Below are 24,948 nucleotides of genomic sequence, written 5' to 3'. Positions count from 1 at the left end.
TGTCGGCTCCCATCCTCGTCCTCAGTGGGAAGTGTGGAGGAGCTGTGATTACATGTCGTCCTCTCAGAAAAGAACCAGGGCGCTGCTGTTTCCTGTCGCTCAGCTCTTTGAAACCTTTCATCAGGTCTCAGGGGGAAATGTGAGGGGGCTCAGTGCTGCACTGCTGAGCCACAGGGAGAGAGAACGGGAAGAACAAGAAAAAAACCTGTTATTCCGACTTCTTGGGAGTGCTAGCTCAAGTGCTGACTTTGTGGTCAGACCAGAAAATACTGCCTAAATTACTGAGACCACACACAGATTTCACAGCTCATATTTCAAGTTTTAACCTAAACTAAATTCTAAAAATAATTTTATGAATTAAGGAGCTGCTGAAGTATTCCCTCGTTCTGGAGGATCCTCTCTTTCTCCATCTTGATACAGGTGTGAGGCAACGGGAGGATTTAATGAAGTATCATGGCTGAGAGGAGCTGCTGTTGTTCAATAGGAAATTGGTTTGATAATTGGGGGCTAACAGGCTATCACAATCGCACCGCTGCTCTGCTGCTCCAAAGGGAGAACTGATTACCTGGTTATGTATTACAGGCCTGAACAGATTTTAATTTTCTTCATCCTTCCCCAGGCTGAGCTTACTCAGTGTAATTTCTAGAGCCGGGAATGAGAGCGAGGCTGGAGCGATGGGAATGACTGGTCAGTAAAGTATCATCCAAACAGCAGGGAATCCTTCTGACTGACTGACTGACTGACTGTGTGTGAGGCTAATTTCTACACCGAATACCTGAAAAACACCATTATATTTCTCCCGTATCATAGTGTCATGTCACACTGCGTTACATTATGTTAGGCTGCCATGCTACACTGCATTTCCCTGTGCAGTGTTGGTTCACATCATGTTGTGTATTACACTACCCTGCATATTGTTACTTTGCGTTGCAGTGCCTTGGGTTTAAATGTGTTTCATTAGTGTGTAACATTAAATTAGCCTACGTTAACTTGCGTTGTGTTGCCATTTTGTTGTGTTTTGCTAATTTGTGTTGCATTGCTTTACATTATGTTTCCCTCCACTGCATATCCTTGCATTGTGTTACCTAGCATTACATTTCCCTCCATTTACTTTACTCTGTTGAGCATTGATTTTCTTACCTCGTGTTACATTACCCTGCGTTGTGTTAGCTTGTGTTGACTTAGCTTGCCTTGTGTTAGCTTGCTTGCGTTAGCTTGTCTTACGTTAGCTTGCAGTATTTTACATTATGTATAGATTCTTTATTATAATATGTTGCATTAAACTGCCGTATCTTGTGTTTCATTGCCTTGCACTGTGTTGTGTTAGCTTGCGTTGACTTAGCTTGCATTGCGTTAGCTTGTGATGCGTTAGCTTGCAGTATGTTATCTTCTGTATAGATTTATTGCGTTATAATATGCTGCATAAAATTGCAATACCTTGTGTTGTGTTGCGCTGCATTAAGTCATGAAATGTTATGTTATGTCAAGTCATCCTACTTTTTATTGCGATGTTGCAATTCACTGCGTTAACGTTACAATGCATTGAGCTACATTACAGCACCTTATATTGCACTGCCAAGCTCATTATTGTGACTTGTACAATTTACTGGTTCCTGTGAGTTACAGAATGCATTAAACACTTTAAAAAAGTTTAGTATTTTAGAGCCAACCTGTAAAGTGGGCATTGATTTTACTGTTAATCAGCACCTACACTAATCACATGTTGTCTTCAGGAAATGCCTCTTTGATTTATATTGTTCTGTTTGAAGCTTCCTCCTCGTATCTCTCCTCTCTATAATGAGGAACATCGCTTTCTGTTCTCCCTTGTGTAGGTTTTTTTTTTCTTTCCCCCTCTGGGTTTGGCGGCCATATTTAATTAGATGCACACAGTGTTAATTGCTGACAGATGTTTGTTCCATATTCTTCTGCTGAAACGCAGTAACAGTGTATTCTTTAATTTGTCACGTCATACGTTACGATCTGGAGTCACAGAGGCATCTGCTCGACCACTGTGACCTTTGACCTCCACAGTTCTGACTTTCGATATATGTCCCTAACTTAAAGGGAACATCCACCAGTTTTTGATATCCTGATGTTTTACTCTGAAAATCCTTTGATTTATTTCTTGTTAGCTGCCCAGTTAAAACTCCACAACTTAACACACTCCTCCTCCTCCTCCTCCTCTTCATCAACCCCCCTTCCTCTCTCTCTGTGGGCCAATCGGGGGAGCCTCGATATGCAAATGTAGTTGTGAGAATGTCCTATTTCTTTATAAATAGCTGAGTGTGTGATGAAGAGGAGATGTGTACAGTAAACAGGATTTCTCTGATGTTGGACTGAGTTTAGTTTTTTGCTCTTTCATTTCACCTGAGTTCACTCCTCTACCTTTTCTTTCTCCTGTGGAGATTCTGAGAATAAAGATGTGATATTTAGAGAAAAAAGGTCGGAGTTTGAGTCGCAATAGTCACAAAATGATGAGAATAAAAACAGTAATAGAGAAAATCGTCATAAATTTGTTGTAATTTCAAGAAAACGCTGCAATTTTCTGATAACATAGGAAAAATTGTAATGAACTCAGAATAAAGCCATGATTTTAAGAAAAATAACATTACACAACAAGATGAAAACTTACTAGAAAATGTTTCCGAATTGTTAGAATAAATTGTAAAGAAAATTTCATGTTGTGAGTCATATTTTAAAAAGAAAAATGTTATAACATTTCAATTTAAAGTTTTAATTTTACCACAAAAAGGTGTTATTTTTTCATATAAGCAATATTACAAAAAAAAGAAGTTGTGACATTTTGACAATACCAGGATGTTTATTAGAAAAAAATCAGAATATATTTTAAAAACTCTTAATTTTCCAAGAAAAAAAACTGTTTTATTGATGACTGATTTTTCTAAAACTTTTCAGACTTTATTCTTGAAATATTTTTTTCCAAACACAATGACATGTGATGCTGTAAATCTGTCATTCTACTGCTTTTCACTTATTTTTCTCATCACTGAAGTTAATTAACACAACATTCTGTATGTAGGTGTTTAAACACTGGAGCCATCGTTGATATAAAGATGGATGATAATGTCAAACTTTGTGGAAACAAAGTGAAAAAGATCAGTGGAGGGAGGAAACATCAGCTGTTTGTCAGGTGATGGATGAACTTCTCTCACGTGTACAATGAAGAAGAAAAAACATACATGAAAAGACATCGCTGGAAAAATTAACTGTACAGGCAACATGAGAAGATAACACAGGAGTTTTAATTAAAGCCATTTATCTGACGAGTGGTTGTTTATTTCTTATATGTTGTTTACAGTCTAAAAACAGGAACATCAAGGACAATAAAATCTATTATTTTATGATAAAGTGAAAGTTTGAGGACGCTCAGGAGGAACTGGGTCATTCAACAGTAACACATCTTCTTCCTCCTCCTCCTCAGTTCGTATCGTCAGGAGTCGACAGTGGTGTGAGATGACTCCATGTTTGGACGATGAAGGTTGTGATCTCCTGGTCAATCAGTCGGGCTGGACCTGCACGCAACCAGGAGGCCGAGTCAAGACCACCACGGTGAGAACACCCTTTCGTGTCGCTCTGTAATACCAGACTCCATTGACAAAAACAGGAATTTTACCTTGTAGAACATGGGAGCTACTTCCTCAATCTGTTCATTTTTTTCTGGTTATTGTGTGGTACTTCTACTTAACTAAAGTATCTGATTACTTCTTCCACCACTGAAAGTCACACAATAACACAAACAAACTAACAGATGGAGGCAGTGGTATTCCAGCGGTTCCTGTGTGCTGCTCGGTAAAATGACTGTTTTTGTCAATGGAGTCTGGTAGCAACATATACAGCAGTTAAAAAATAATTGGAAGATATTACGAAAACAAGAGAGTTAGTGTCCTTCATTCTTTCCTTCCTTTTTTCCCTCTGTGTGTTTCGTTTCAATCAAAGATCCAAAGATCTAATTTTAACATCAGCTTCTAATAACATAATAACATCTTCTAACGAGGACGCTGCTGGCCCTTATTAAAATCACAGCCTCTGTGTGTGTGTGTGTGTGTGTGTGTGTGTGTGTGTGTGTGTTGATTGAATAATTGCTACCCATGAGCACTCCCTCCTCCGTCTGGCACCCTTCAAAGCAGCTGATTAACAGCAGTTGTTTCAAAAGCCTCTTCACGCAGCAGATATCGTCACATCACATCAACCAAACCTCACTCAAGATTTGTTGAATTTTAAACCTCTTCATCTCCTCCGTTCAGCTGATGACCGTTTGTTTGATGACGCTGATTATCTGCTGCTTTCCATGTTTCATTTCTTCCGAGTTTCTGGTTCTGTTTGTGTTTCTGCTGCAGCGTCTGTTCACCTGGACTCTGATTAAAACAGGATAATTACCTGTAAACCGTGTTGTGGCAGCTCGAACGTCTGTGTTTGATCTTTGAATCCATCTCTCCGCACATATTCACACTTCAGTGGACGTTTATGTCGCATGCTTCATGTACCTCAGAGTTAATTTGCTGTTTCCATTGCACTTTGTCGTTTTCTTTCTTTACCTCAGCCAAGCATAAAACATTTTTGCATTTTTAGTTTCCAGCGGTGCACTTTATGATGACATTTTATAGACTAAACAATCAATTAATTTAATGGTAAAATCAGGCCATGACCTTCAAAGGCCATTAAGCAACTTAAACAAGATCTGAGCGTTGATTTTGTTTGCATTTTTTTATTTCTCCTCACTTTTTAGAATTAGTAAGACCTGATAAGTATAAAACATCAACCACTGCTTTGAACAGGAAGCAGTTTTTGATAAAATGAAGTTGACATTTGGAGACAATCGGTTTATTTTACTGTATAAAGCTTTTGTATTTTAATACAGCACGTCTAAAAGCTTTATGATTGTTCATTGTTTGTACTCTACGTTTTCTTCTCATCTCCAACTAAGACGTCCATTTAGTCTGTAGGACAGTGTCACACATTTATAACCAGCTATGAACTGAAGTGATGAATAAATCATCCAGAAAGCTGAAAATCAAATCTGAATGGTGACGTCCTGTTGTCCTATCTAAGTTTCAACCATAAACTCTGATCAGTTTTGTTCTCTGATACTTTTATCTTGATCTCAGCTGTAGAATGTGTTGACAGAGATCGCTGCATCTTGTTTTACTCTGTTGATTTGTGCATTGTGACACAAGATGCACAAAGTATAAGGTGCAGCAAAGACAAAATGTAACGTCCCCGTATGAGGACGCTGGGTCTCAGGAGGTTGATTTGTCCCGTCTTGCCAAGTACCACATAGCAGACCAAACCATTTTACAGAATAGAAGAGAAAGTAAAACTGTTAAGGAAGATTACGAACACAAAACTACAGCTTTAATGTGACTCTCAGAAACCCATAAGTTTCACATATATGTATTTGGACAGATTATTCCAGCAGATTATTAAGGTTAAGGTTAGAGCCTCCGTAGACCCAGGGTCTGGGAAAACTGACCCTGAGTTCCCCTGATGTCGGCAGTGCTGCGTAAAATAACTGATAGATTAAACGTTAATAATCAGTTAGTTGCAGCTCTAACACTTGTTTCCTGTTTATCCTCACATGTAAAAATCTGATCAGAAGCTCAGTTATGTGTTTAGAAATCATCCCGTTGATCACAGGAATCAGGTTCCTAGCGAACATGACTGAACCAAACCTTCCCTCCCTTCTTCTCCTGCGTTCTGGTTGGTCGGTTTCAGACGAGTCAGTGAGTCCGCTCGCTCTCTGAATAATGAAGTCTGTCAAACCTTCCTCCTCTGTCTGGAACTTCTTGTTTTAAAAATGGACGGCAGAGTGAGCGGCCGCTTCCTGGTTGGAGACGGATCATTGGAGCGTCGTGTTTTGACCTCCCGACGACAAAGAAACACTGTATATCTGAAATCAGACACGCGTTCGAGGGGTTCATGTTTCTTTCTTGTCTGTTTTTTTCAGCGTTTTGCGACGTTTTCGTGTTTTCTTGCCTTTAAAGCACTAAATAAAAGTAGATTTAATTGGGTTTGGGACACAGTAAAATAAATGATCAGTTAGGGGATAAATCTAAAGCACAAAAAGGCATTTAAAAATCCCTTTGTTAAGAGTCTCCATGCAGCAATTAATCCCCTAAAACCTCTTACTCTTTTTAAAATGAATAATTAATGTCGACTTAATGAAGATATTAAGAGCATTTAAGGCATAAATAAGCCTAAAACAGGCCCTACAGCGTGATATTATGAGTGGATGGTGATTTTATCGTCTCTTTAAACCTGGACCAGGACTCTGGAAGACGAGGATTCTGGGATGTTTTATCCTCCAGCAGATAAACGTCTCCCTGAGCTCTGACTCACAAAAACACTCTCTCCTCTCTTGTCTTCTTTTGGTTGAAAGACGGCAGCACGTTGGGAGTTTTTTTTTGCATCTGCCGCCTCCAGCTTGGCGCTGAATTCACAGACGTTAAAAATCTTTTTTTATTTTTTTCACACAAACAAGTGCCTGTGCTAATGAAGGACAGTAGATCTGATTGCCTCGCTGTAAGGCAAATTAAATCACAGAGACGCAGCGCTGGGTGGGCGGACCGACACGAAACTCTGCTGTGTTTACACGAGGAGAGGAGTCAGCATTCATTAAAACTCAGGAAGCAGGATCAGAGGAACAAATGACGTTTAATTAGCCCTGAGGAGGTTTATACACTTACAGGGATGTACAGAAAGAGTAGAGGATTTAATTGGTGATATATAATGAGTCTGAATGAGGACTGATGTCTCTACAGACAACAACCAGAGAAGCTTTTTAAAGGATTAAGTTACAGATGGATCTGCTTTTTAACACTAGGCCCTTGCTCTTATCCTTAACCTCCCTTAAAGGATAATTCTGGTCCTTATGCTCAGGTGCAGTATTGATCAAGAACAATGTACCTGGCTGCTGCTGAACAGCTGCTGCAATATAATCCAATGGACAAGCATCAAAGTCCATCCATTAAAGTTCTCACTATATATCAATACCAGACTCCATTGACAAAAACAGGAATTTTACCGAGCAGAACACAGGAGCTGCTAATCTACTGCTGCCTCCATCAGTTAGTTAGCTTGTGTTATTGTGTGACTTTCAGTGACGGAAAAAGTGTTCAGATCCTTTTATATAAGTAAAAGTGTTATAACAATAAAACAAAAAAACAAACAGATTCATATTCTGCTCAGTAAAATTCCTGTTTTTGTCAATGGAGTCTGGTGGCTTGGAACAGATTAATTTAACAGCTGTTTCTGGTTAAATAATGATCTGTCTTTGTTGGAATCCTATATATAATGTTGCCAGACAATCTTAGGGAAGGTTCACCAGATCATACAAAAGGACACACTTTACATAAAACCATGGAGTGAACAGAACTGATGGCACCAAGAAAGTTAAAGGACTCTGGTGTTTTGTGAACCTAGGCCTTATTTCCCCATGTTTTTGGGTATAAATTATTAATAGGGACAAGAATCTTTGGAGTCAGGAACATTGCTATATATCTCCACCAAACCCCATTCACAAAACCAATAATTTTACCTCTGAGGACAGGGGAGCTGCTGGAATACGCCTGGCTAGATCAGTTAGTTAGTGTTATTGTGTGACTTTAAGAGACGGGAAATATTCCGATCCTTTATTTAAGTAAAAGTACCACACAATAACACAAACAAACAAACAGATGGAGGCAGCCGTATTCCAGCAGCTCCCATTTTCTGTGAGGCAAAATTCCTGTTTTTGTCAGTGGAGTCTGGTTGCTTGGAATTGATGGACATGAACAGATATTTCTGGAGAAACAACGATCTGTCTCTGGAGGAATCCTATCCATAATGTTATCAGACATTTATAATAACAATCTGAGCCTGTCAGCAGTAAAAACAAGCACTTTAGTGGACGTATTCTTTGGAGAGCGAAGCGTCAGAACTGAGAAAAAAAGTCTCTTCACCTGGAAACTCACCTGTGCTGAGGTGGACTCTAACTCATCAGGAGGATGTTAAACATCTGTAGGCTCTGAGAATATCAAAAACCAGAGTCCATAGCGCTCTTTAATATTGTAAGAAGCCGCAGCTTTGCAATATTAATGAGACGATCCCTGGCTTGTTTTTGCTTTGGAAGTGAAATAAATAGAAACAGAGCTCATTGTTTCTCATCACCAGCCACAATTCATCATAAAGCAATTATGTTGGAAACAAGGACGCCTGCTTTCCAGTTTACTCCCAGCTGCAGTGTTTATCATTGAAACAGCAGATAGCACACACACACACTCAGATAACCGAGGCTGTATTTGCTGTTGTAGAGGCGTAATGTGATTTAAACTGATGTGTAACTAACAGCACGGTGAAGCTCATTTCTGTCATCTGATTGTTTCTGCCACAGATTTAATTTCTTTTTAATACTTTTTCCTCCTCTAAGGGATTCTCCCTCTCTCTCTAAACCACAGTCTCTTCTTCACAGTCTCTGATGATATCTGCGTCTTTTGTCGTTTTCCTGTTGTTCATTTGTTTAAAAGTTTAGAAAATTAAAAGTTTGGAAATTAGCGATAGGGTTTGTGTTAACAAGCTAAAGACGGTGGTTTTCTTTCATTAACTCCGGCTGCTGATTGGTGAGTTCTGATTCATTTTAATGCATTTTGTTTGATAAAAACATCATCACCATTATCACACAGGAAAGGGAGTGTTTGATAATAAGATATTAGAGAGGACTGTGTTTGAGATAAGGTAGAACTGGTTCTGTTCAAGTTTGTGCATCTAATTCTGAATTCTGAACAAAAATAAACTCGTTCAGAATTTGAAAAATAGCAGGTTTTCAAGTGTCAAAGATCAAACACTCACAGGTGATCAATGCACTCCACCAACTTGTATCCAACATCCTCCATTAGGGGTGCAACAATTCAGTCAACTCACGATTTGGTCTGAGACTCAATACAATCCGAGACTTCATATTTAATGAAGAAAACATGAAAACAAACTTTTATTATTGCACAAGACAAGAATTCTCTGCCACGAAGATGGAAAATGCTCCTGTGTAAAATAAAACTGCCGGAGCATTGAGATTTCCCTTGATTAGAAGCAGGAGACCTAAACCAAAGCAGCAAAGACAAACCAGAACAAAAGGACATTAAAATTTGTCAGCTGCTCGACTGATTCTGGTTCTGAGTTCGACCTTTTTTCTGTTTGTCTGGACACCTGCCTGTGAATTAAAACCTCTCTCTCATTGGGGGGAAAAGGAGAAAGCGATTCATGGCAGGTGCTGCGTTCTCATCCTCTTCCCTGTAATTGATCCCGTTGGGCCAATCGGGCTTCAGCGAGAGCCAATCAGAGAGAGGGCATGAAGCGTGATGGCCGCAGCTGTTTATGTGAAGTCGACGACAGGAGACAGGAAGTGTTTGAGGACGACCAGATGACCACCTGATGACATCCAGTCATGTTTTTTGGCTTTTATGTTGCTTATAATATTTAAAACTGAGATGAAGTCAAAATAAAACAAATAATCAGGTGTGAAAAGGTTGTAAAGACTTACCCATGAGAACTGGAAGCAAACACACCAAACTGTTTCTAATTCTCTTAATACTCTCAGTCAACCATCCAAAAAGATGCTGAAGCTGTTAGTTTATGGTGAGACAGTTGCATAATGTTGCTTTAAATAAAGTGCAAAAAGTGAAGGGGTCTGAATACTTACCGCTGTATTTTCCACTTCATCCAGCCCTTTTCCGCTTCTGCAGCGGAAATGAATCAAACCAGTAGGTGGAGAGGGTCATGCAGTCCATGTGCCCACCACCTGCCAGTCTGAGCTGTTCTGGGTTGCACCATTAAAACAGGCCCTTAAAGACAAAGTCTGTTTGCCTTTCTGGTGGAGAGGAGAGTTAGGTGTGAGGATCGATACCACTCTTTTGTCTGTCCACTAAATGTGAAGCTACAGACAGCAGCAACCAGCTAGATGAGCTTAGGATAAAGTCTGGAAACAATGATAGTGGTGAAATTCAATGTCTTTGGACACTCTGAAAGAGTTTGAACAATATAATGATGCAAGTCTGTAATGGTGGAGGTGTTCTCAGGAGTTGAAGAGGTTAAAACTGCCGAATACTTTTCATCTCTTTAAAGAAAAAACAAGAGGAAATCAGTTTGGAGCAGCTGAAAGTGTTCAACATTTCATTTCCTTTGTCCGTACATGATCATTACAGGCTGTGGAGTGAGGGTGTAATTTGCCGTCGCAAAGGTGTAATCAGGCGTCGCAGGCAGAGAGAAGAACTCATTTGCGGCTCGCTGCATCGGCTCCACCTGGAGCTTTTTTTTTTTCTGTTGTTTTTTCACAACATATCTGTCCTTGAAAAAAGTGTCTGACTTTACCTGTCTGCGTGTTTCTGTACGTTTGTGTGTTGAAGCCTCCTGGGTGGTGGGAAATCCGCAGAGGTATTTCAGGTCACACCGGGAGGAAAAAGACAGAGGAGCAAATCACAGTCTGCTCAATCAGACAGGAATCCAAGTCTCCTTGGAGAGAAGGACGACTATTTACTTTGAATGTGAACACGACACGATGCAAAGTCTGAATATCTAGAACGAGAGAAATTACAGCTGCTGCTCTGGTAGAAACTCTCAGGGGTCAGTTTGACTGAAACCTTCTGAAAATTCTGAATTAGTTTGAACGAACGAGGCGACAGAGCTGTTACATTACATTCCCTGTTTTCCACTCACTTTAATTCAAATTGAGGATGTCCTCAGTCAGTCAGGAGTAAGGTGAGATACTGAAGGCCAGGCCCCAGGCGGCAAAACGTCCAAATTCATCAAGTTGTAGAGAAAGTTCAGGTCGAAATGGCTCATTTTCAGTCGATGCTGGCATCACCTTTTCACTTAAATCACCAGCTGCACTGTTCTCTCTGCAGCCACTGTCTGTACATTTATCTGTATTTCTTTACATTTCACATCCTGCAACCATGAAAACAGACAACAATCACTGGATTGTTTTTGATACCAAAGACATAATGGGAACCACCTGTCTGAGGTGGTAGGTCCAAAACAGCTCTGACTTGTTGGGGCATGAACGCAGGACCTCTGGGGGTGTCCTGTGGATCCTTTGGGTCCTGTGGGTTGCAGGGTGTGGGGCCTCCATGGATCTTGCTTGTTCTGGATTGTCCCAGAGGTCCTGGATTAGATTGAGGTCTGGGCAGTTTGGAGGTCAACACCTTGGGCTCTTTGTCAAGACATTTCTGAGCAGCTTTTTGACTTATGTGCTTGGTCTGCATCAGTGTTTAGGTGGGTGCTACAAGTCAAAGTAACATCCAGATGACTGTCAGGATTAGGGCTGGACGATATGGAAACAAATCTGATCGCAGTCATTTTTTTCATACCAGTCGATATCGACATACATATCACAGTATAAATCAAATCACCATTTCTGTCCAGCTCAAAGGTTTCTTTTCACTCCTAAGTGAGATTTGAAGATATCATACAGTTAGTTTTATTTGTCAGAGGTCATGCTGCTGGAGAAATTGGATACTACCACTTGCTTGGTTCTGGGACTGTAGGCTGGCTGATGTAAAAGATTATTGGTATTACCTGTCTTTGTGGCAACATGCTTTCGACATGATCTACAGTACACGTTAATCTCCACGCTACCAAATTCCTTGGACCCTTCATTTCAACAGTCTCCTTGTCTTTTGAGCCTCAGGCTGTGTCCGTTTGGGCCGTTCTTCTTCATTAACGCTGTTGCTCAAGTTTTCATTAACATTTTCGTGATTTTCTCTTTTATCTCGCTCCCACTCTTGACGTACTGGTGTGTACAGCTGCAGTCACCCAAACATTAGCAGGTGTGCTGCTGCCAGCTGCTACTCCTTCACTCTGTGCTGCATCAACCTAACCTGTCGTGACTGTAACTTATGATTAGTTCAACCCAGGACAGTTTTCATTATCAGCGGCTTTTGGTGTTATCCGTCAAAACATGACGTAGTGACCATGTCTTATATCTCATGATAATTATTGTTTTATCACCCAGCCCTAGTCAGGACCCAGGGTTTCCAAGTTCCCAAGTGTGTTTGTGCTCACTTAAAAAAAAACATTTTGCAGCCTGGATCACCTGAATGCACCAGGAAAAAGTGACAACCCACCAAGGACCAAAAGGTTTACCTGTTGTCTCCCCAAAGTAAGACTGAAGTTGGACCCTAGTTTTTATGTTGTGTGATTATTTTACCTGTTCACATTGCGGTGAGGATGACCCGAGCTCCGTGTATCACAGCAGCACAGTTATCTCCTGTTCCTACAAAGACATTTCATGTGTGCTCTGACTGCAGGAGTTCTGAACAGATCTGAAATGTTCCAAACACACCTTCACCTCCATGTTTAATCAGCTGTGAGAGGAGCGTTTAGGGACGGTCTGAATGTTGATGCTGTTTCAGAGTGATGTATGGTTCTCAGTGTAATCCAGCTCGTCCTTGTCTGACTCCTCCGGCCCTTTTAGGATTCCAGCTGCAGTCAAACAGGATGGACATGAATAATTCAGAGGTGAGCAGCTCAGAGGTGCCGCCACTGCTGCTGTTTCTTCTTCTTTCTCGTCTTCCTTGTGTGTGAGTCTTCACCTGGAAGCAATTACAGAGAGCTCTGCCTGCACAGAGGGGACAGAAATGAAGTGTCCCTGCTCGTCCCCAGAGCTTCATGTTTTAATCAGAGTCTCAGAGCCTTCAGGAGGACATGTCCACACACTACGAGAGGCAGACTCAACATGCTGAATGTGTAGCGTAGCTCAGCATCAAAAACACCAAACTTATGATTAATTCAGGGGAGCAAATCAAGCATCTGTGTGTATTTGTTGGTGTAACTCATTTAAAACATGAAGTTAACATTTGGGGTTTTTGGACTGAACAGTTCTGGTGAGTTCCCCTGAGAACGATGTACCTTTTTCTGTTTGCATTTACACCACCAAGAGGCAGACTGATGGTGTATTCTAGTTGTACTCGGATGTCGGAACTTTTGAGTTCCTAGTTGAAAGTTTCAACTGGAACCACAATCATTCACAGTTCTCACAGTCCTAAAAAAGGGTTCTCCAAGGGTACTGCGAAAAAGTTCCTCCAGTTGGAAAATGCAGAGAGGAAGTGATGTAGATCGGCTGTTAGCTTGTACAGCAAGGTTAATAATCGCTTTGAATTTCCCCCATCGCATATATTCTCAATGAAGCCTGGAATTAACCATTTGTCTTTATTTATTTTTTGTTTTTTTACAAGTTACAAACTGTTATTGATGCCACTAAAGTTTTACACCAGTTTTTAAAAGTGGCATTTGCCGGTACTGCATTGGCTGATGATCGACCAATCAACAGACATTTATGTCCCTCACTATCTACTCTGAAGTAGAGTAGAAGCTAAAAAAGTTCCTCAACATGGCATTCAAAGAACTATGATCATCCCAGTTCTCGCAGTCTTAAAAAAGGGGAGGATTCCCAACTGTTCTTTTAACTATGAAAAAGTTCCTCCACTTGGAAAATGCTGATTTGTTTAATCAGTTGCAGCTTAGTTAACTGATGAATAATAAAAGTGTCCACTCTGGTGATATTTTATATTTTCTTATTGGCAGAAAATCTCATGAAAACTTACTTTGATGTATACTATCCACTTACATATTGTTGCAGGCCAACCAACCAACAAAACCACAGTGGCCAATATTTTTGTGAGATTTGTGTCTTAGTACCACAGAGGGTTTTTTTTTATCCAGGAAATGTTGTAGAGCTCTTTTAAGGCTTTGCAGTGAGCTGTACATTCATGATGTTTCTCTGAGTGTTACCGTCTCTGTTGAATTGATATCTCAGCTCCTCATTTACTCTGCTTGTTATTTCCTCCCTCTGTGTCTCTAACATGCAGACACGTTGTTGTTGTATAAATTCCCATCCTGTCTGGTGGCTCTGGGTTCGGTTTGAGTTCCAGCTCAGCTGTTTTAATTGGATGACCAACCATGTGGGTTTTTTTAAATTCTGTGGTCTGTGTGAGGCTCGTTTCCTCTAATGAAGCCCTGCTGAGTTGCTCAAGTCTCTCAGACACTCCAGCTGGAGGGAAAACACGAGGCTGACGGAGGCTTGAACTGAGCGGCTGTGGAAGGTTTTCAATGCAACAGTCTGAAAATAATCAATGCTTTTTACATGAAACGTATTTACAGTAGTTACTGTGGTGGTACATAAAGAACTGATGCACAATGTTATATGTAAGACTGCAAAAGTAGCTGTGTGCCTGATGTCTATTCTAATATTTAAGGTGTGCAGGACATGCTAAAACATAATCCAATCAACATAATCTGAGCATAACATTACATTTTTCTTTTTCAAGCAACATATCTTTTTGCTATTTTATTGGGTATACATTATATGTGTATTCACTCAGCTGTAAGTTTATAGGCCACAACATTGAATCAAAACCAAAAATGCTGATTTTAATTCATTCACTTCTGTTATGGTTGTGACAGATTCTTCTCTAACGCACCTTATTTACGTCCTCCAGGTCTCCTGACAGCGGCGGCGAGGACAGACGCCCAGAGAAAGGCCGGTTCCCATTGTCCATCGCCCGTCATCACTGAGCGGAGCATCTGCCGCTGCTGCTGGCGACCAATCATCAGCCACTATCAGGGGCGTCGGCGCTCGTTGCTTAATTCATGGGTGAACTTGTGGAAGCTGAAGTTCTTTCTGGGAAGAAAGTGACTCGGTTTGTTCTCCAGGAGATTTGAGCGGGGGGGTATGGCGAGCTACAGGATCTGTTTCTTTTGTTTGGCACCAAACTCTGTTTCGTTTTTACAGACCAAAGATGAACAGAGCCAACGACGAGACGTTTTAGCGGGGTGGGGACTTTCAGAACTCCTCCGCATCGGCATATTCATGTAAAGAAATGAAAACATTGTGATATATAAGTGACTTAACTGAGCAAAGTAATATTGTATACGAGTTGATAAAACATGTATCTGTATGAGGAGAAGCTGTTGATGTTTCTGTTGGCACCGTCCAGCTGTTCATGCGCTGAACATCAGGCTGGTGGAGAAGGTAAAAAAAAAAAAATTACATCAGACATTTTTATGATAAGAAAATAAAACTTTGTGCACTTTTAGCAGACGTCTAAAGACATATTTTAAAGTTTAGAGGCAGAAATCTGTCAGTAAATCAGGGCAGGAATACTGTTGTGGTGACCGTGAGATTGCCAACAATTTACCTGCTAACATGTTAGCATGTTAGCATGCGGATGTTAGCATTTACCTCAAAGTACACCTGTGCCTAAACACAGTATCACAGTGCCACTAGCATGGCTGCTAGACTCTTACAACCCTATCTTACACCCAAGCACGACTCAAGAGTCTTTGCTAGTTTCAGACTGACGCAGATGTCTTTTCCCCTCTAGAACCCACATTGTTTAAAGGACCAGTCTGTAACTTTTACAGGGATCAAGTGGCAGAAATGGAATATAACATACATAAGTATGTTTTTATTGGTGTATAATCACTGAAAACAGATAGTCATTGTGTTTTTGTTCACCAAGAATGAGCCATCTATATCTGCATAGGGAGCGGGTCCTCTTCCACGGAGTCCACCATGATTCTACAGTGGCCTGGAATGGACAAACTGAACTCCTTTCCTGCTTTTATGTTGACACTGCAGCATGACACTGCATCTAAATAAAATCTCTAAATACTGTTCAATAAACGAACATCTTCACTTGAGAGACTAGTCGATGGCGTAGTCGACACCATTTTGTCACCTGACGGCCACCGTAGCCTCTCTGACTCACTTGGAAAGGGAGAGGTGAGGTCGCAATCTGCATTCTCACCACTAGATGTCACTAAATCCTACACACTGCTCCTTTAAATCCACTTGCGCCCATCTGAGCACCATTTGGAGCTTTGTTGTATTGCTGTCTTCCAACTGACCAACAAAAACCTGATCTGAAGTCAGTGGTGCAGTATTTCATTGTTATTTTAGGGTGTATTATCAAGATGGTAATATGCACCGACATTTTCAGATGCTGATCTGCTCGGACGCCTTGACTTTGTGCACGAACAGATCCATTTCCTCTGCAAAGAAGTGTTAGCAAGACACCAAGGTGCAAGTGCAGCTGGCTTTTAAAGGGAATGGGAGATGGCACTCTGATTTGTTTTTTTGCATGTTACACCCAAAATACATCCGTGATTAATTAAGAGACCACAGTACAACCCTTTTGAACCATACACCTGGTGTTGCGACCTTTTTTTCAGATGTTAAACCAGCAAAACTGGATTCGGACATGTTCAAATGCACCTGCTCCATGTGCTCTCGTGGTTAAAATAGAGCCCTGTTGAGTCGTCTCTGATGAGTTGATATAAATAACAATTTACACTTTTCCCAACTTTAAAATATTCTCCAAGGTGTTTGTTATCAGTGTGCAAAGTTTCTGCCTCTTCTCCACCAGACTACTTTATGCATTACATCAGATTTTACATTTTCCAGTGCCACATATTTGGACAACGTGCAAGTCAGCATGGCCGGTTTTAAACGAAACACCGAGCAAAATCATTTCACACTAGAAGCCAAGCTGTCGTGTCTGTTTGAGGGGGAGTGTGGGTAAAGAAGCATTAAATGTATTTTCAAAAGCCTAAAGTTCTATATTTAACAATTTTATATGTTGTATCTTTGTAGAAAACCTTATTTAACATTTCATGTTGCTCGACGTTCACTGGGTTCACAGCCAGCGGCAGTGATGTTGCCGCTGTCGAAGCTCGCTCACGATTTCTGACAGTTTCTCAGCAGGGATGAGGGAGAATTTTATGATTTCACTTTCTGATAAGTTGCTCTTTTAAAAAGTGTTTATAACTTGTGACTAACGTTTTATTAAGAACCTGAATTAAAGACGAATCAGGTGTCGTATTGGAGGATAAACACCAGTCATAATTATTTTTTAATAAAGCCGTTAATTACAAGTTATAAACCTATTTTTATGAGAAAGTGGCATTGGGTTCTCCTTCAGTTATTGTAGGTAATGTACACCAAATCTCAGAATGCAGTGTGTCTGTAGGTCATTGCCTTAGTCTCCATCAGCCGGAGGAGATGAACTCACCTTTTCTGTTTTGATGCGCCGCTGTTCTGAACCATGTTTTTCATTAAACTGAAAACACAAGTTCAACTATCTTTCATCTCTGAAGGTTTTTCATCTGTTGACAGAACAGAGGTTTTCTTTCTCTAACGGAGGACAACAACTGCAGGTAACAAAACTCATTTTCTCAAGATCACGGCTCCGGGAGCCTTCGGGAGGTGGAGGTCGGGTGGTTGGTGTTTCATGAGAACAGCACAGAAATGTGGTGATGGAGACTCTGAGTTCACAAAAAAGGGAGAGTGCTTAATAGTTTTTTTGTTTGTTTGTTTTTTGTGTACAAATCTTCAAGTTTAACTTAAGTATTTTTGAACCTGCACCTTATTTTTAAATGTTGGGTGTAAATCATTGACAAAAACCTTGAAGTATGGAGCAAGAAGGCTGTACCTGACAACTGGGCTCAGGCTCAGATTGTTATTGTAAGTGTCTGACAACATTATGGAGAGGATTCCTACACAGATAGAGCTTTTATTAAGAATTAAGATCCATTTTCTTTAACCAAAAAAACAGCCATAAACAGCCAGACTCCATTGACAAAAACTGGATTTTACTGATTCAGGAGTTGAGGTCACTGCTGTCTTAATTGGTTAGTTTATTTGTGTTATTATGTAACTGTAAGTGGTGGTTTAGATAAGTAAAAGTACCACATGATAACACAAACAACCTAACAGATTGATGTGGTGGTATTCCAGCAAGTCCGTATGTTCTGCTCCATAAAATTACAGTTTTTTCCAATAGAGTCTGGTATTGAGTTGTTGGGATACTGCTGCCTAGATTGTGTGGTACTTTTACCTTCCTCCACCACTGAAAGTCACACAATAACACAAACTAAGTAACTGGTGAAATGTTTATCTCCTCCTACTCAGTTTTTATAAATAAATAAAAAATTGAGTGATGATTAAAATTAAATATTCAAGCTTTGATAACCAGTTTGAATTAAATGAAACTAGTTAAAAACCTGGTATACAGTTTGCATGCCTGAATTGTTTGTGGAACATGTAAATATTTTGAGTACAGAGCTAAAGAGGAGACACTGCATTTACACACAAGGTTTTAAAAAGCTCCAAACATAAACTGAAAAACTGTTAAGGTAAAAAACAACCAGATAATTAAGATTTAATCTTGAGATGATGTTTTGAGATAATGAAGCTGGTCTAATATGTTCAGATAATGAGATAATTAATCAAAAGATCCTGATTTTATATCTAAACAATTTAATCGAGTGCTGACATTCAGAAAACACAGATAAGCACAAAAGGTAATTGCCAATCATGGTATTTTAGCGGCGTAGAGGCGGTTTATCGTGGACACACATGAAAACACATATGCAGACGTTTGTTTTAAAGCTGATTAATATCCTCAGCTGGTTCCTCAGGACCTCAGACTGACGGCTGTTACAGACTCAGACTTTTTCCTGCTGAATTCACAGAGTGAACGCGTCAGTTTTCAGGCATCAGATGAACTAAAAATACTGAGCAGAATGTAGGCTGAGCTCTCAGAGGCTTCACTGTTCTTACATTATCCTCTTTTATTTATTAACTTTATATTCTGGCCTACTTCTCCTCCTCAACACTATTAGCCCACTTTTTTTTTTTTTTTTTTTTTGGAACACACAGAAGAGGAAATCACCAGAAATCTGTTCCCTACGTTACCTGGTTATTAAAATCAGGATCAGTGGTTTTCATTTGGCTGATTAGTGTTATTTCTGATGTGATGTGTGACCTTATAAAGAAACATCTTTGTGAGTGAATGAAGCACTTCAATTATTAACTACAGTTAAATATCACTCTGTTCCAAGCCACCAGACTCCACTGACAAAAACAGTTGTTTAAGTGGGCGGAACACAGGAGTTGATCTGTGAGTTTGTTTGGGTTATTTTGTGGTACTTTTACTTATGTTAAGGATCTGAACACTTCTCCCATCACTGAAAAAAGCTCTATCTCTGTAGGAATCTTCTCCATAATGTTGTCAGACACTTAAACTCGTTTGCTAACCTAAATTAAATGAAGCTCAGCGCATGTTCTCGACACGAGAAGGGGAACGGACCGAGCTGACCTCAACCAACGAGTGAAGTGACTGCAGGGTTCAGGTAAGACCTGCATCCTTTGTTGCTGGAAACCAAAAGCATTCAGCATGTTAACCTGTAACCCTGTACAACCATAAGGTTTAGTGGTAGTTAAATTTAGATTTTTAAAATCTAAACTGACACACAACGAAAAAAAATAAGGACGGATTTCATGGTTTTGTTCTTAGAGTGTAACAGATTCACCAACAACCAGAGTCTGGACTCTGAAAACTCCAAATATCGCTCAGTCAAATAAGACTTTAAACAAACATGGCGGATGATGATGTCTCTTGTTTGTTGTGCTTCCATCTTAAGTCAGCTGCTTCCTGATTGGCAGGATTTCTGATTGTAAATATTTATCGGGGGAGCTCTGATCATCTTCAGAGCAGATCAGGGAGGATAAAATTACTCTGAACACACCTCACACCACAGGAGAATCTGACAAGATCATCTTTACAACCATCAGATAATCAGGCTTTTGCTGACTTTGACTGGGAGGAGGATTCAGCTGAAAATTAGCCTGATTATCTTTAAACACATTTGCCTCAAATGGCCAATGTACCATGAATGAACTCGAATGAACCCAGAACTCACCACAAACTCCAGATCTTTATCTCCCTCCAGTCTCCCTCCTTTCTCAGAACTATCCTTTAAATATGTCCTTGAATATTCACGGTAATAAACAAAGATTGTTCTGCGGTCTCGCATTATATGTAGTGCTTTCTGGCAGAGCTTCTTTTTCCTCATCAGAGTCCTGATGTAAACTCTGTGTGTGTCTGCGACTCTGAACCAGTCTGTGAATGTTAAACCAGACTTGGCAAAGTTCAGCAGAGCTCTATTAAACCCTGCCAGCCTCGGTGACATGACGCCATTAAAATGTGACCCGTGTTGTGAGGAGAGGGTTGGAGGTGCTTTGTGTGTGTGTGTGTGTGTGTGTGTGTGTGTGTTCGTTCTCTTGCAGTTCCTCACATTTTAAATTCCACCAGTGTTTCTCAGCAGCAGAGACCAGTGTGGGAATCTGGGACGAAAGCTCAGCTCAGACTGAGAAGAACAAAATGAGGGCTCTTATTCTGAAAATCTGTCGTACTGGATGTTCAAGAGCAGCGATTTAGGCAGAAAAATATACGACAACGCTGCTTTTCCACACCAAACACAACTTAATGTGCAATATTAACTTGTAAGAATTGTTAGCCATGCTAGCCATAGTACTGTGAAATTCTTTCACACCCAGGATAAGTTTTAATAACTTTGGTGATACCAGAGATTAATCACTGAGTCATATCACTTCATCTCATTGATTGATTGGTGTTTTATGTCACATTAGTATTGTGTTCGAGCTCCCTCTATTTTAGCTTTTATGTTCTTCCCATTGTGAGAAATTCGGTCACTCAGAGCGTCGGTTTTCTTCTTGGAGCTCTGTGATTGGCTGCTCTGGAATCAGCTGACTCACATCTTTGGATATCACTGCTCAAATAATCACTTTCCTCCTGCAGCTTGTATTATTGTTAACAGGTGTTCACGTGACAGGATTGTGACGGATCAGGGAGGGATACATCATAAGCCAATCACGAGTGATGTGCTTTAACTAACTGAAACATATTGTTGTGGATAGAACCTTAGATTATCTTTAGATTATCTGCGAGCAGCTGTTTTGTCCACGTTTTCTTTCTTGTGATTTGCACGTGTTGCTGTTTGCCAAGTGCAGATTCCTTTGCAGGATTATCTTGAATAGTCTGTAATACGTTGTTAAAACATCCAACCAGAACGGATTGGACTATTTTAGAACAAATACTAAACTGTTTTTCCAGACGTTAACGACGTGTACGGCTGTGGAATACCTCCTGCATGTAGGCAAACAGAGATGATGGTCAGATAACGTCAAAGACATCGGTTCAGTTTTAGTTTTAAGACAGGAAGTCTTGGGTGGACGTTCAGACAACGTCTCAGAAACACATTCATCACCCACAGAAACAAACTGAGCACAATCCAGCTGCCGACGTCCGAACATGAAGCCAACTTCTCTCAGGTCTGTGTCCAGATCGACAGAAAGTCTCAGCTGATAACACCGGCAGACTTAACTTTTAACTCGGTCTCTGCAGGACGAACCCTGAGCTCCTCGCCACAGATGATGATGAACGGCCATCGAACTCCAGCCTCGGAGCGGAGAGCTGTAATGGATGCAGGAGGCATGAAAAATGCAGCAGTTTAAAACTCTCATCCTACGTGTAACATTAGCATAATGACACACACACTCTCCTCAGACGTAGGCAGGGTTTTCACAGCAGAGTAATGCCATTTTCCATAAACCTGAATTATATTACATGCAAACAGTATACATATATATGTACTGTGTGTGTGTGTGTGTTGAATAATTTAACGCAGAGCTTCGTGGCTGCAGAATATGATGCATGGATATAGTTTACACACACACAGTGTAGCTTGTAGTCTATATTGGAAACTCTTAAAGTGCATTTTCATGTTCTTGACTGTCCCCGTTAGTCGAATAGTTGATCAGTGAACCAACAGAAAAATAACCTGCAACTGTTTATCAGTTATTTACCGTTAAAGTCATTTTTAATGCAAAGAAAGCTGTTTTCAGCCTCTTACATATGAAGAGTTGCAGCTTTTCTCTGTTTTATATCACACTAAACTGAATATTTTTAGGTTGTGGACTGTTTGTCGGACAAGACATTTAAAGGTGTCACCTTGGACTCCTAGGCCTTATTTTCCTGTGGTTTTGGGTTTAAATAATTCCACATTCTGAGACGAATTGAGCAGCAGAACATCCAGCAGATAGTTCAGTTAAAATGAGGTGAAGCCGCAGTCAAAACCTCATCCACAACAATAATACAAACCGAGTTTCTCTGGAAGTCTCCGTGACCTTTCATCTTGTATGTCGGAGAGTAAACCCCACCCCCACCTCCGGGTGATGGGGGGACAGTGCGGTGGAGGTATAGTAACAGGATTACAGCGGCAGCGAGGAGGCGGGAAGCGAAGGTCTTTCTTTTTGTTGGTTGTACCAGAGCGCCGGAGACCAAAACTGATTGATTCACAGTCGAGCAGAGACGCCTGAATGTCACCTTCCTCTCTGCTTCACTGGACGTCAGAGAGACCGAGAGGGAGATGACTTTTCAGTCTCCACTTCCCAGCGTTCATACAATAAACAGCAGCCACATTTAGTCCAGTCAAACCAGCCAATATTCATATTTTAAGGTAGTATTATAAAAAACGGGGTAAAATAATCGGTAGTGAGATAGAGGCAGTGGTACTCCAGCAGCTCCTGTGTTCTGCTTGTTAAAATTACTGTTTTTATCAATGGAGTCTGGTGGTGATACATGGTGATTTTTTAGAAATTAAAAGGTCTATTTTTGTAGAGTCCAGGTTCAAAAATACCTGAGTTATCCTTTAATTAAGGTTCTGTTGTACTTGTTTATCTAGAGATGAGGAATGAATTAAAGATGTGCAGATGTTGACTGTGTTTTAGGATGCTGGATGAACTGTTGTTGTCCTCCAGGATCACAGATGTCTGTAGGTTTTCCCTCAGGGTCAGTTTTATTAATCGCTCACTCCGACAGCAGTTTATGTGGCACCTCACCTCGTTTAACGGCTGAGAACTGCTGATTAAAGACGACAGCAAAAACTCGGCAGATGCTGCTTCTCCCCCTGACGTCCGGGACAAAAACAACAGCAATGAAATCAGACTCTGACGATCCTGATGCTAAAGGTTTAATGTGACACGAGGGGCATCAGGGGAGTTGAAGCAGGATCTAAAACTAATTCAGCAGCCCATTTGTCCAACACATTTATATGAAATTCTGAGTTTCATCTTCATCAGAATAACAAAAATACACTTAGACAAAAATTTTGTTTTTGGATTATTCCAGAAAATAAACTGTGAGCAGCTAAACTTTCTGATCCTTCAGGTTTAGTTGATCAGATCATCTTCACAGATGAACACCACTGTTCTGATGTTTGAAGTAAGAAGCTAATGTTAGGCTATAAACCAACTACACCACGGTCACATGACGTCAACGTCTCCACCACTAAGCTTCCAACTGGTCATTTCATTTAGCTCTGAGCTCTTCTACAAAAGCCTTTCTTCTTAGAAAGTTAGTGATAGATTTACTGACCGATTTTAGAGAATAAAACCTGAAAATGTCCTGAGCTTGTGTTAAAACCACAGACCTTATTCTGACATTTAACCAGAAACACACTGACTTTGGGATGAGGGAACAGGAAGTGCTAACATGCTAACATGCTAACTTACTTCCTGGTCTTAGGACTCATTCCTGCAGCTCTGTTTTAAATCTGAAGGTGTTAAGTCCTTCTGAAAAGAAATCACATCGCTTTTTTGCCACGTAATATTCGCATTCTGTGTGAAAACAGTTGAAACAACCTGTAAATTAATCACATGAAAAAAACACCCTCATTGTGAAAAGACCTTAGGACCTAGAAAATATTAAAGTGCACTATAACTCTATATGTTGACTCAAGCCAATCGCTTTTCATTTCACCTTTAACGTGGAGCCTCTGTTAATTTTCTTGAAACCTCAAAGTAAAGATTTATCGCTCAGTAAAAACAAAAATCCATCAGAAGCATCTGTCCTTTCAAACATGTCTGAATTAGCGTGAAGTCGATACAAACTGGTCATGTGACACCCTTAAAGAGACAGGACAGGTGATGTCACGAGGACGAAGAGAGGAGTCCTGAAGGACGAGAAGGATGGAGGAGAGGGGAGGGGGTGAATAAGGCGAGCTCCTGGGAGGAGGAGGACAGGTACGACAGGTACGACAGCGCCGGCTCGAGCCTCGGCGGAGACAGCTACAGCCGGGGGTCGGTCCCTCTGAGACAGGTCCTGGGTGGGGCCGGTTGGGGGGGGGGGGCAGACCCTGCAGATGATTAATGTTGGGGTCGGAGCGGTTTGTTGAAGGTTAGATGAGGACTGAGGCGAGTGAAGCAGTCCCAGCTTGCCGCCATGACATCTGTGGACGGGCACAGAGAGGCGATTCGTTCGCCGGACTCCCAGCAGGCTGCAGACGAACCTTCACTCGTCTCCCCTGAGCTTCCCTCGCCTCACTTTTCCCTCCACTTTATGCACCAAATTACCTCCCAGAGACATTTATCATCTGCAGAATTGTCTCCTTTCCTAATTTAAACCTTGTTTGACATCGCCGGATTTTTAAAAAGCTGATGTAATTTCTCCTGCAGTCAGTCTGAAGACGACTGCGGCGCCCTGAAGCAATAAACACTGGAAATACAAGAATGTGACTTTGTTAAACAGCTGGGATGTTTTCCTCCTCTTAGTTGTGACTGTGTAGAGACTCATTGTGGTGATTAATTCCACTGCAGTTGGATGAGCCTGAGTTATTATCGCCTGAGGTTTTTATTTAGATTTTTATTCTTCCCCAGTAACATCTCAAATTAGGAGAATGACACCGATGTTGAGCTGCTGTTTTTATCGAGCAAAAACCGACTGATTTTGACCTAAAATCAAGGACGAAATCAAACGGGACAAAGAATCAGTCGAGGTCTTAAAGATTAACTCAGATGTTTTTGAGCCTGGGCCTCATTTTCCCATGTTTTGGGATGTAAATGATTGATACTGAGCAAGAAAGGACGAGAACAGGAAGGAAAAGAGTGGAAAAAATGGCAGAAATAAAAGAAATAAAGAGGCAGGGAGCAGGAGGGAAGGAAGAAATGAAAGGAAGGAGGAAAAGAGGAAATAGAGATAGAAAGGAAGTGAATATAAGGAAGGAATGAAGATAAAAAGATATTATAGGAAGAAAGGA

General features: G+C 40.7%; 1 protein-coding gene across 1 annotated transcript in view; it reads left to right on the top strand.

Annotated features, from left to right (window-relative positions):
* Positions 1-17,131, top strand: part of LOC108893735 (chemokine-like protein TAFA-5) — a 38,817-nt gene extending 21,686 nt beyond the window's left edge. Inside the window, exons 3-4 of the mRNA XM_018692032.2 lie at positions 3,443-3,570; positions 14,487-17,131. Of these exons, the coding sequence (XP_018547548.1) occupies positions 3,443-3,570; positions 14,487-14,495 (137 nt within the window). The 3' untranslated portion in view covers positions 14,496-17,131. The remainder of the gene's footprint in view (positions 1-3,442; positions 3,571-14,486) is intronic.
* The last annotated feature ends 7,817 nt before the right edge of the window (positions 17,132-24,948 follow it).

This window comes from Lates calcarifer, linkage group LG10 (genome assembly GCF_001640805.2).
Source record: "Lates calcarifer isolate ASB-BC8 linkage group LG10, TLL_Latcal_v3, whole genome shotgun sequence".
NCBI lineage: Eukaryota > Metazoa > Chordata > Actinopteri > Centropomidae > Lates > Lates calcarifer.
The sequence above is the reverse complement of the archived record's forward strand: the minus strand, read 5'-3'. Positions and strand labels throughout refer to the sequence as shown.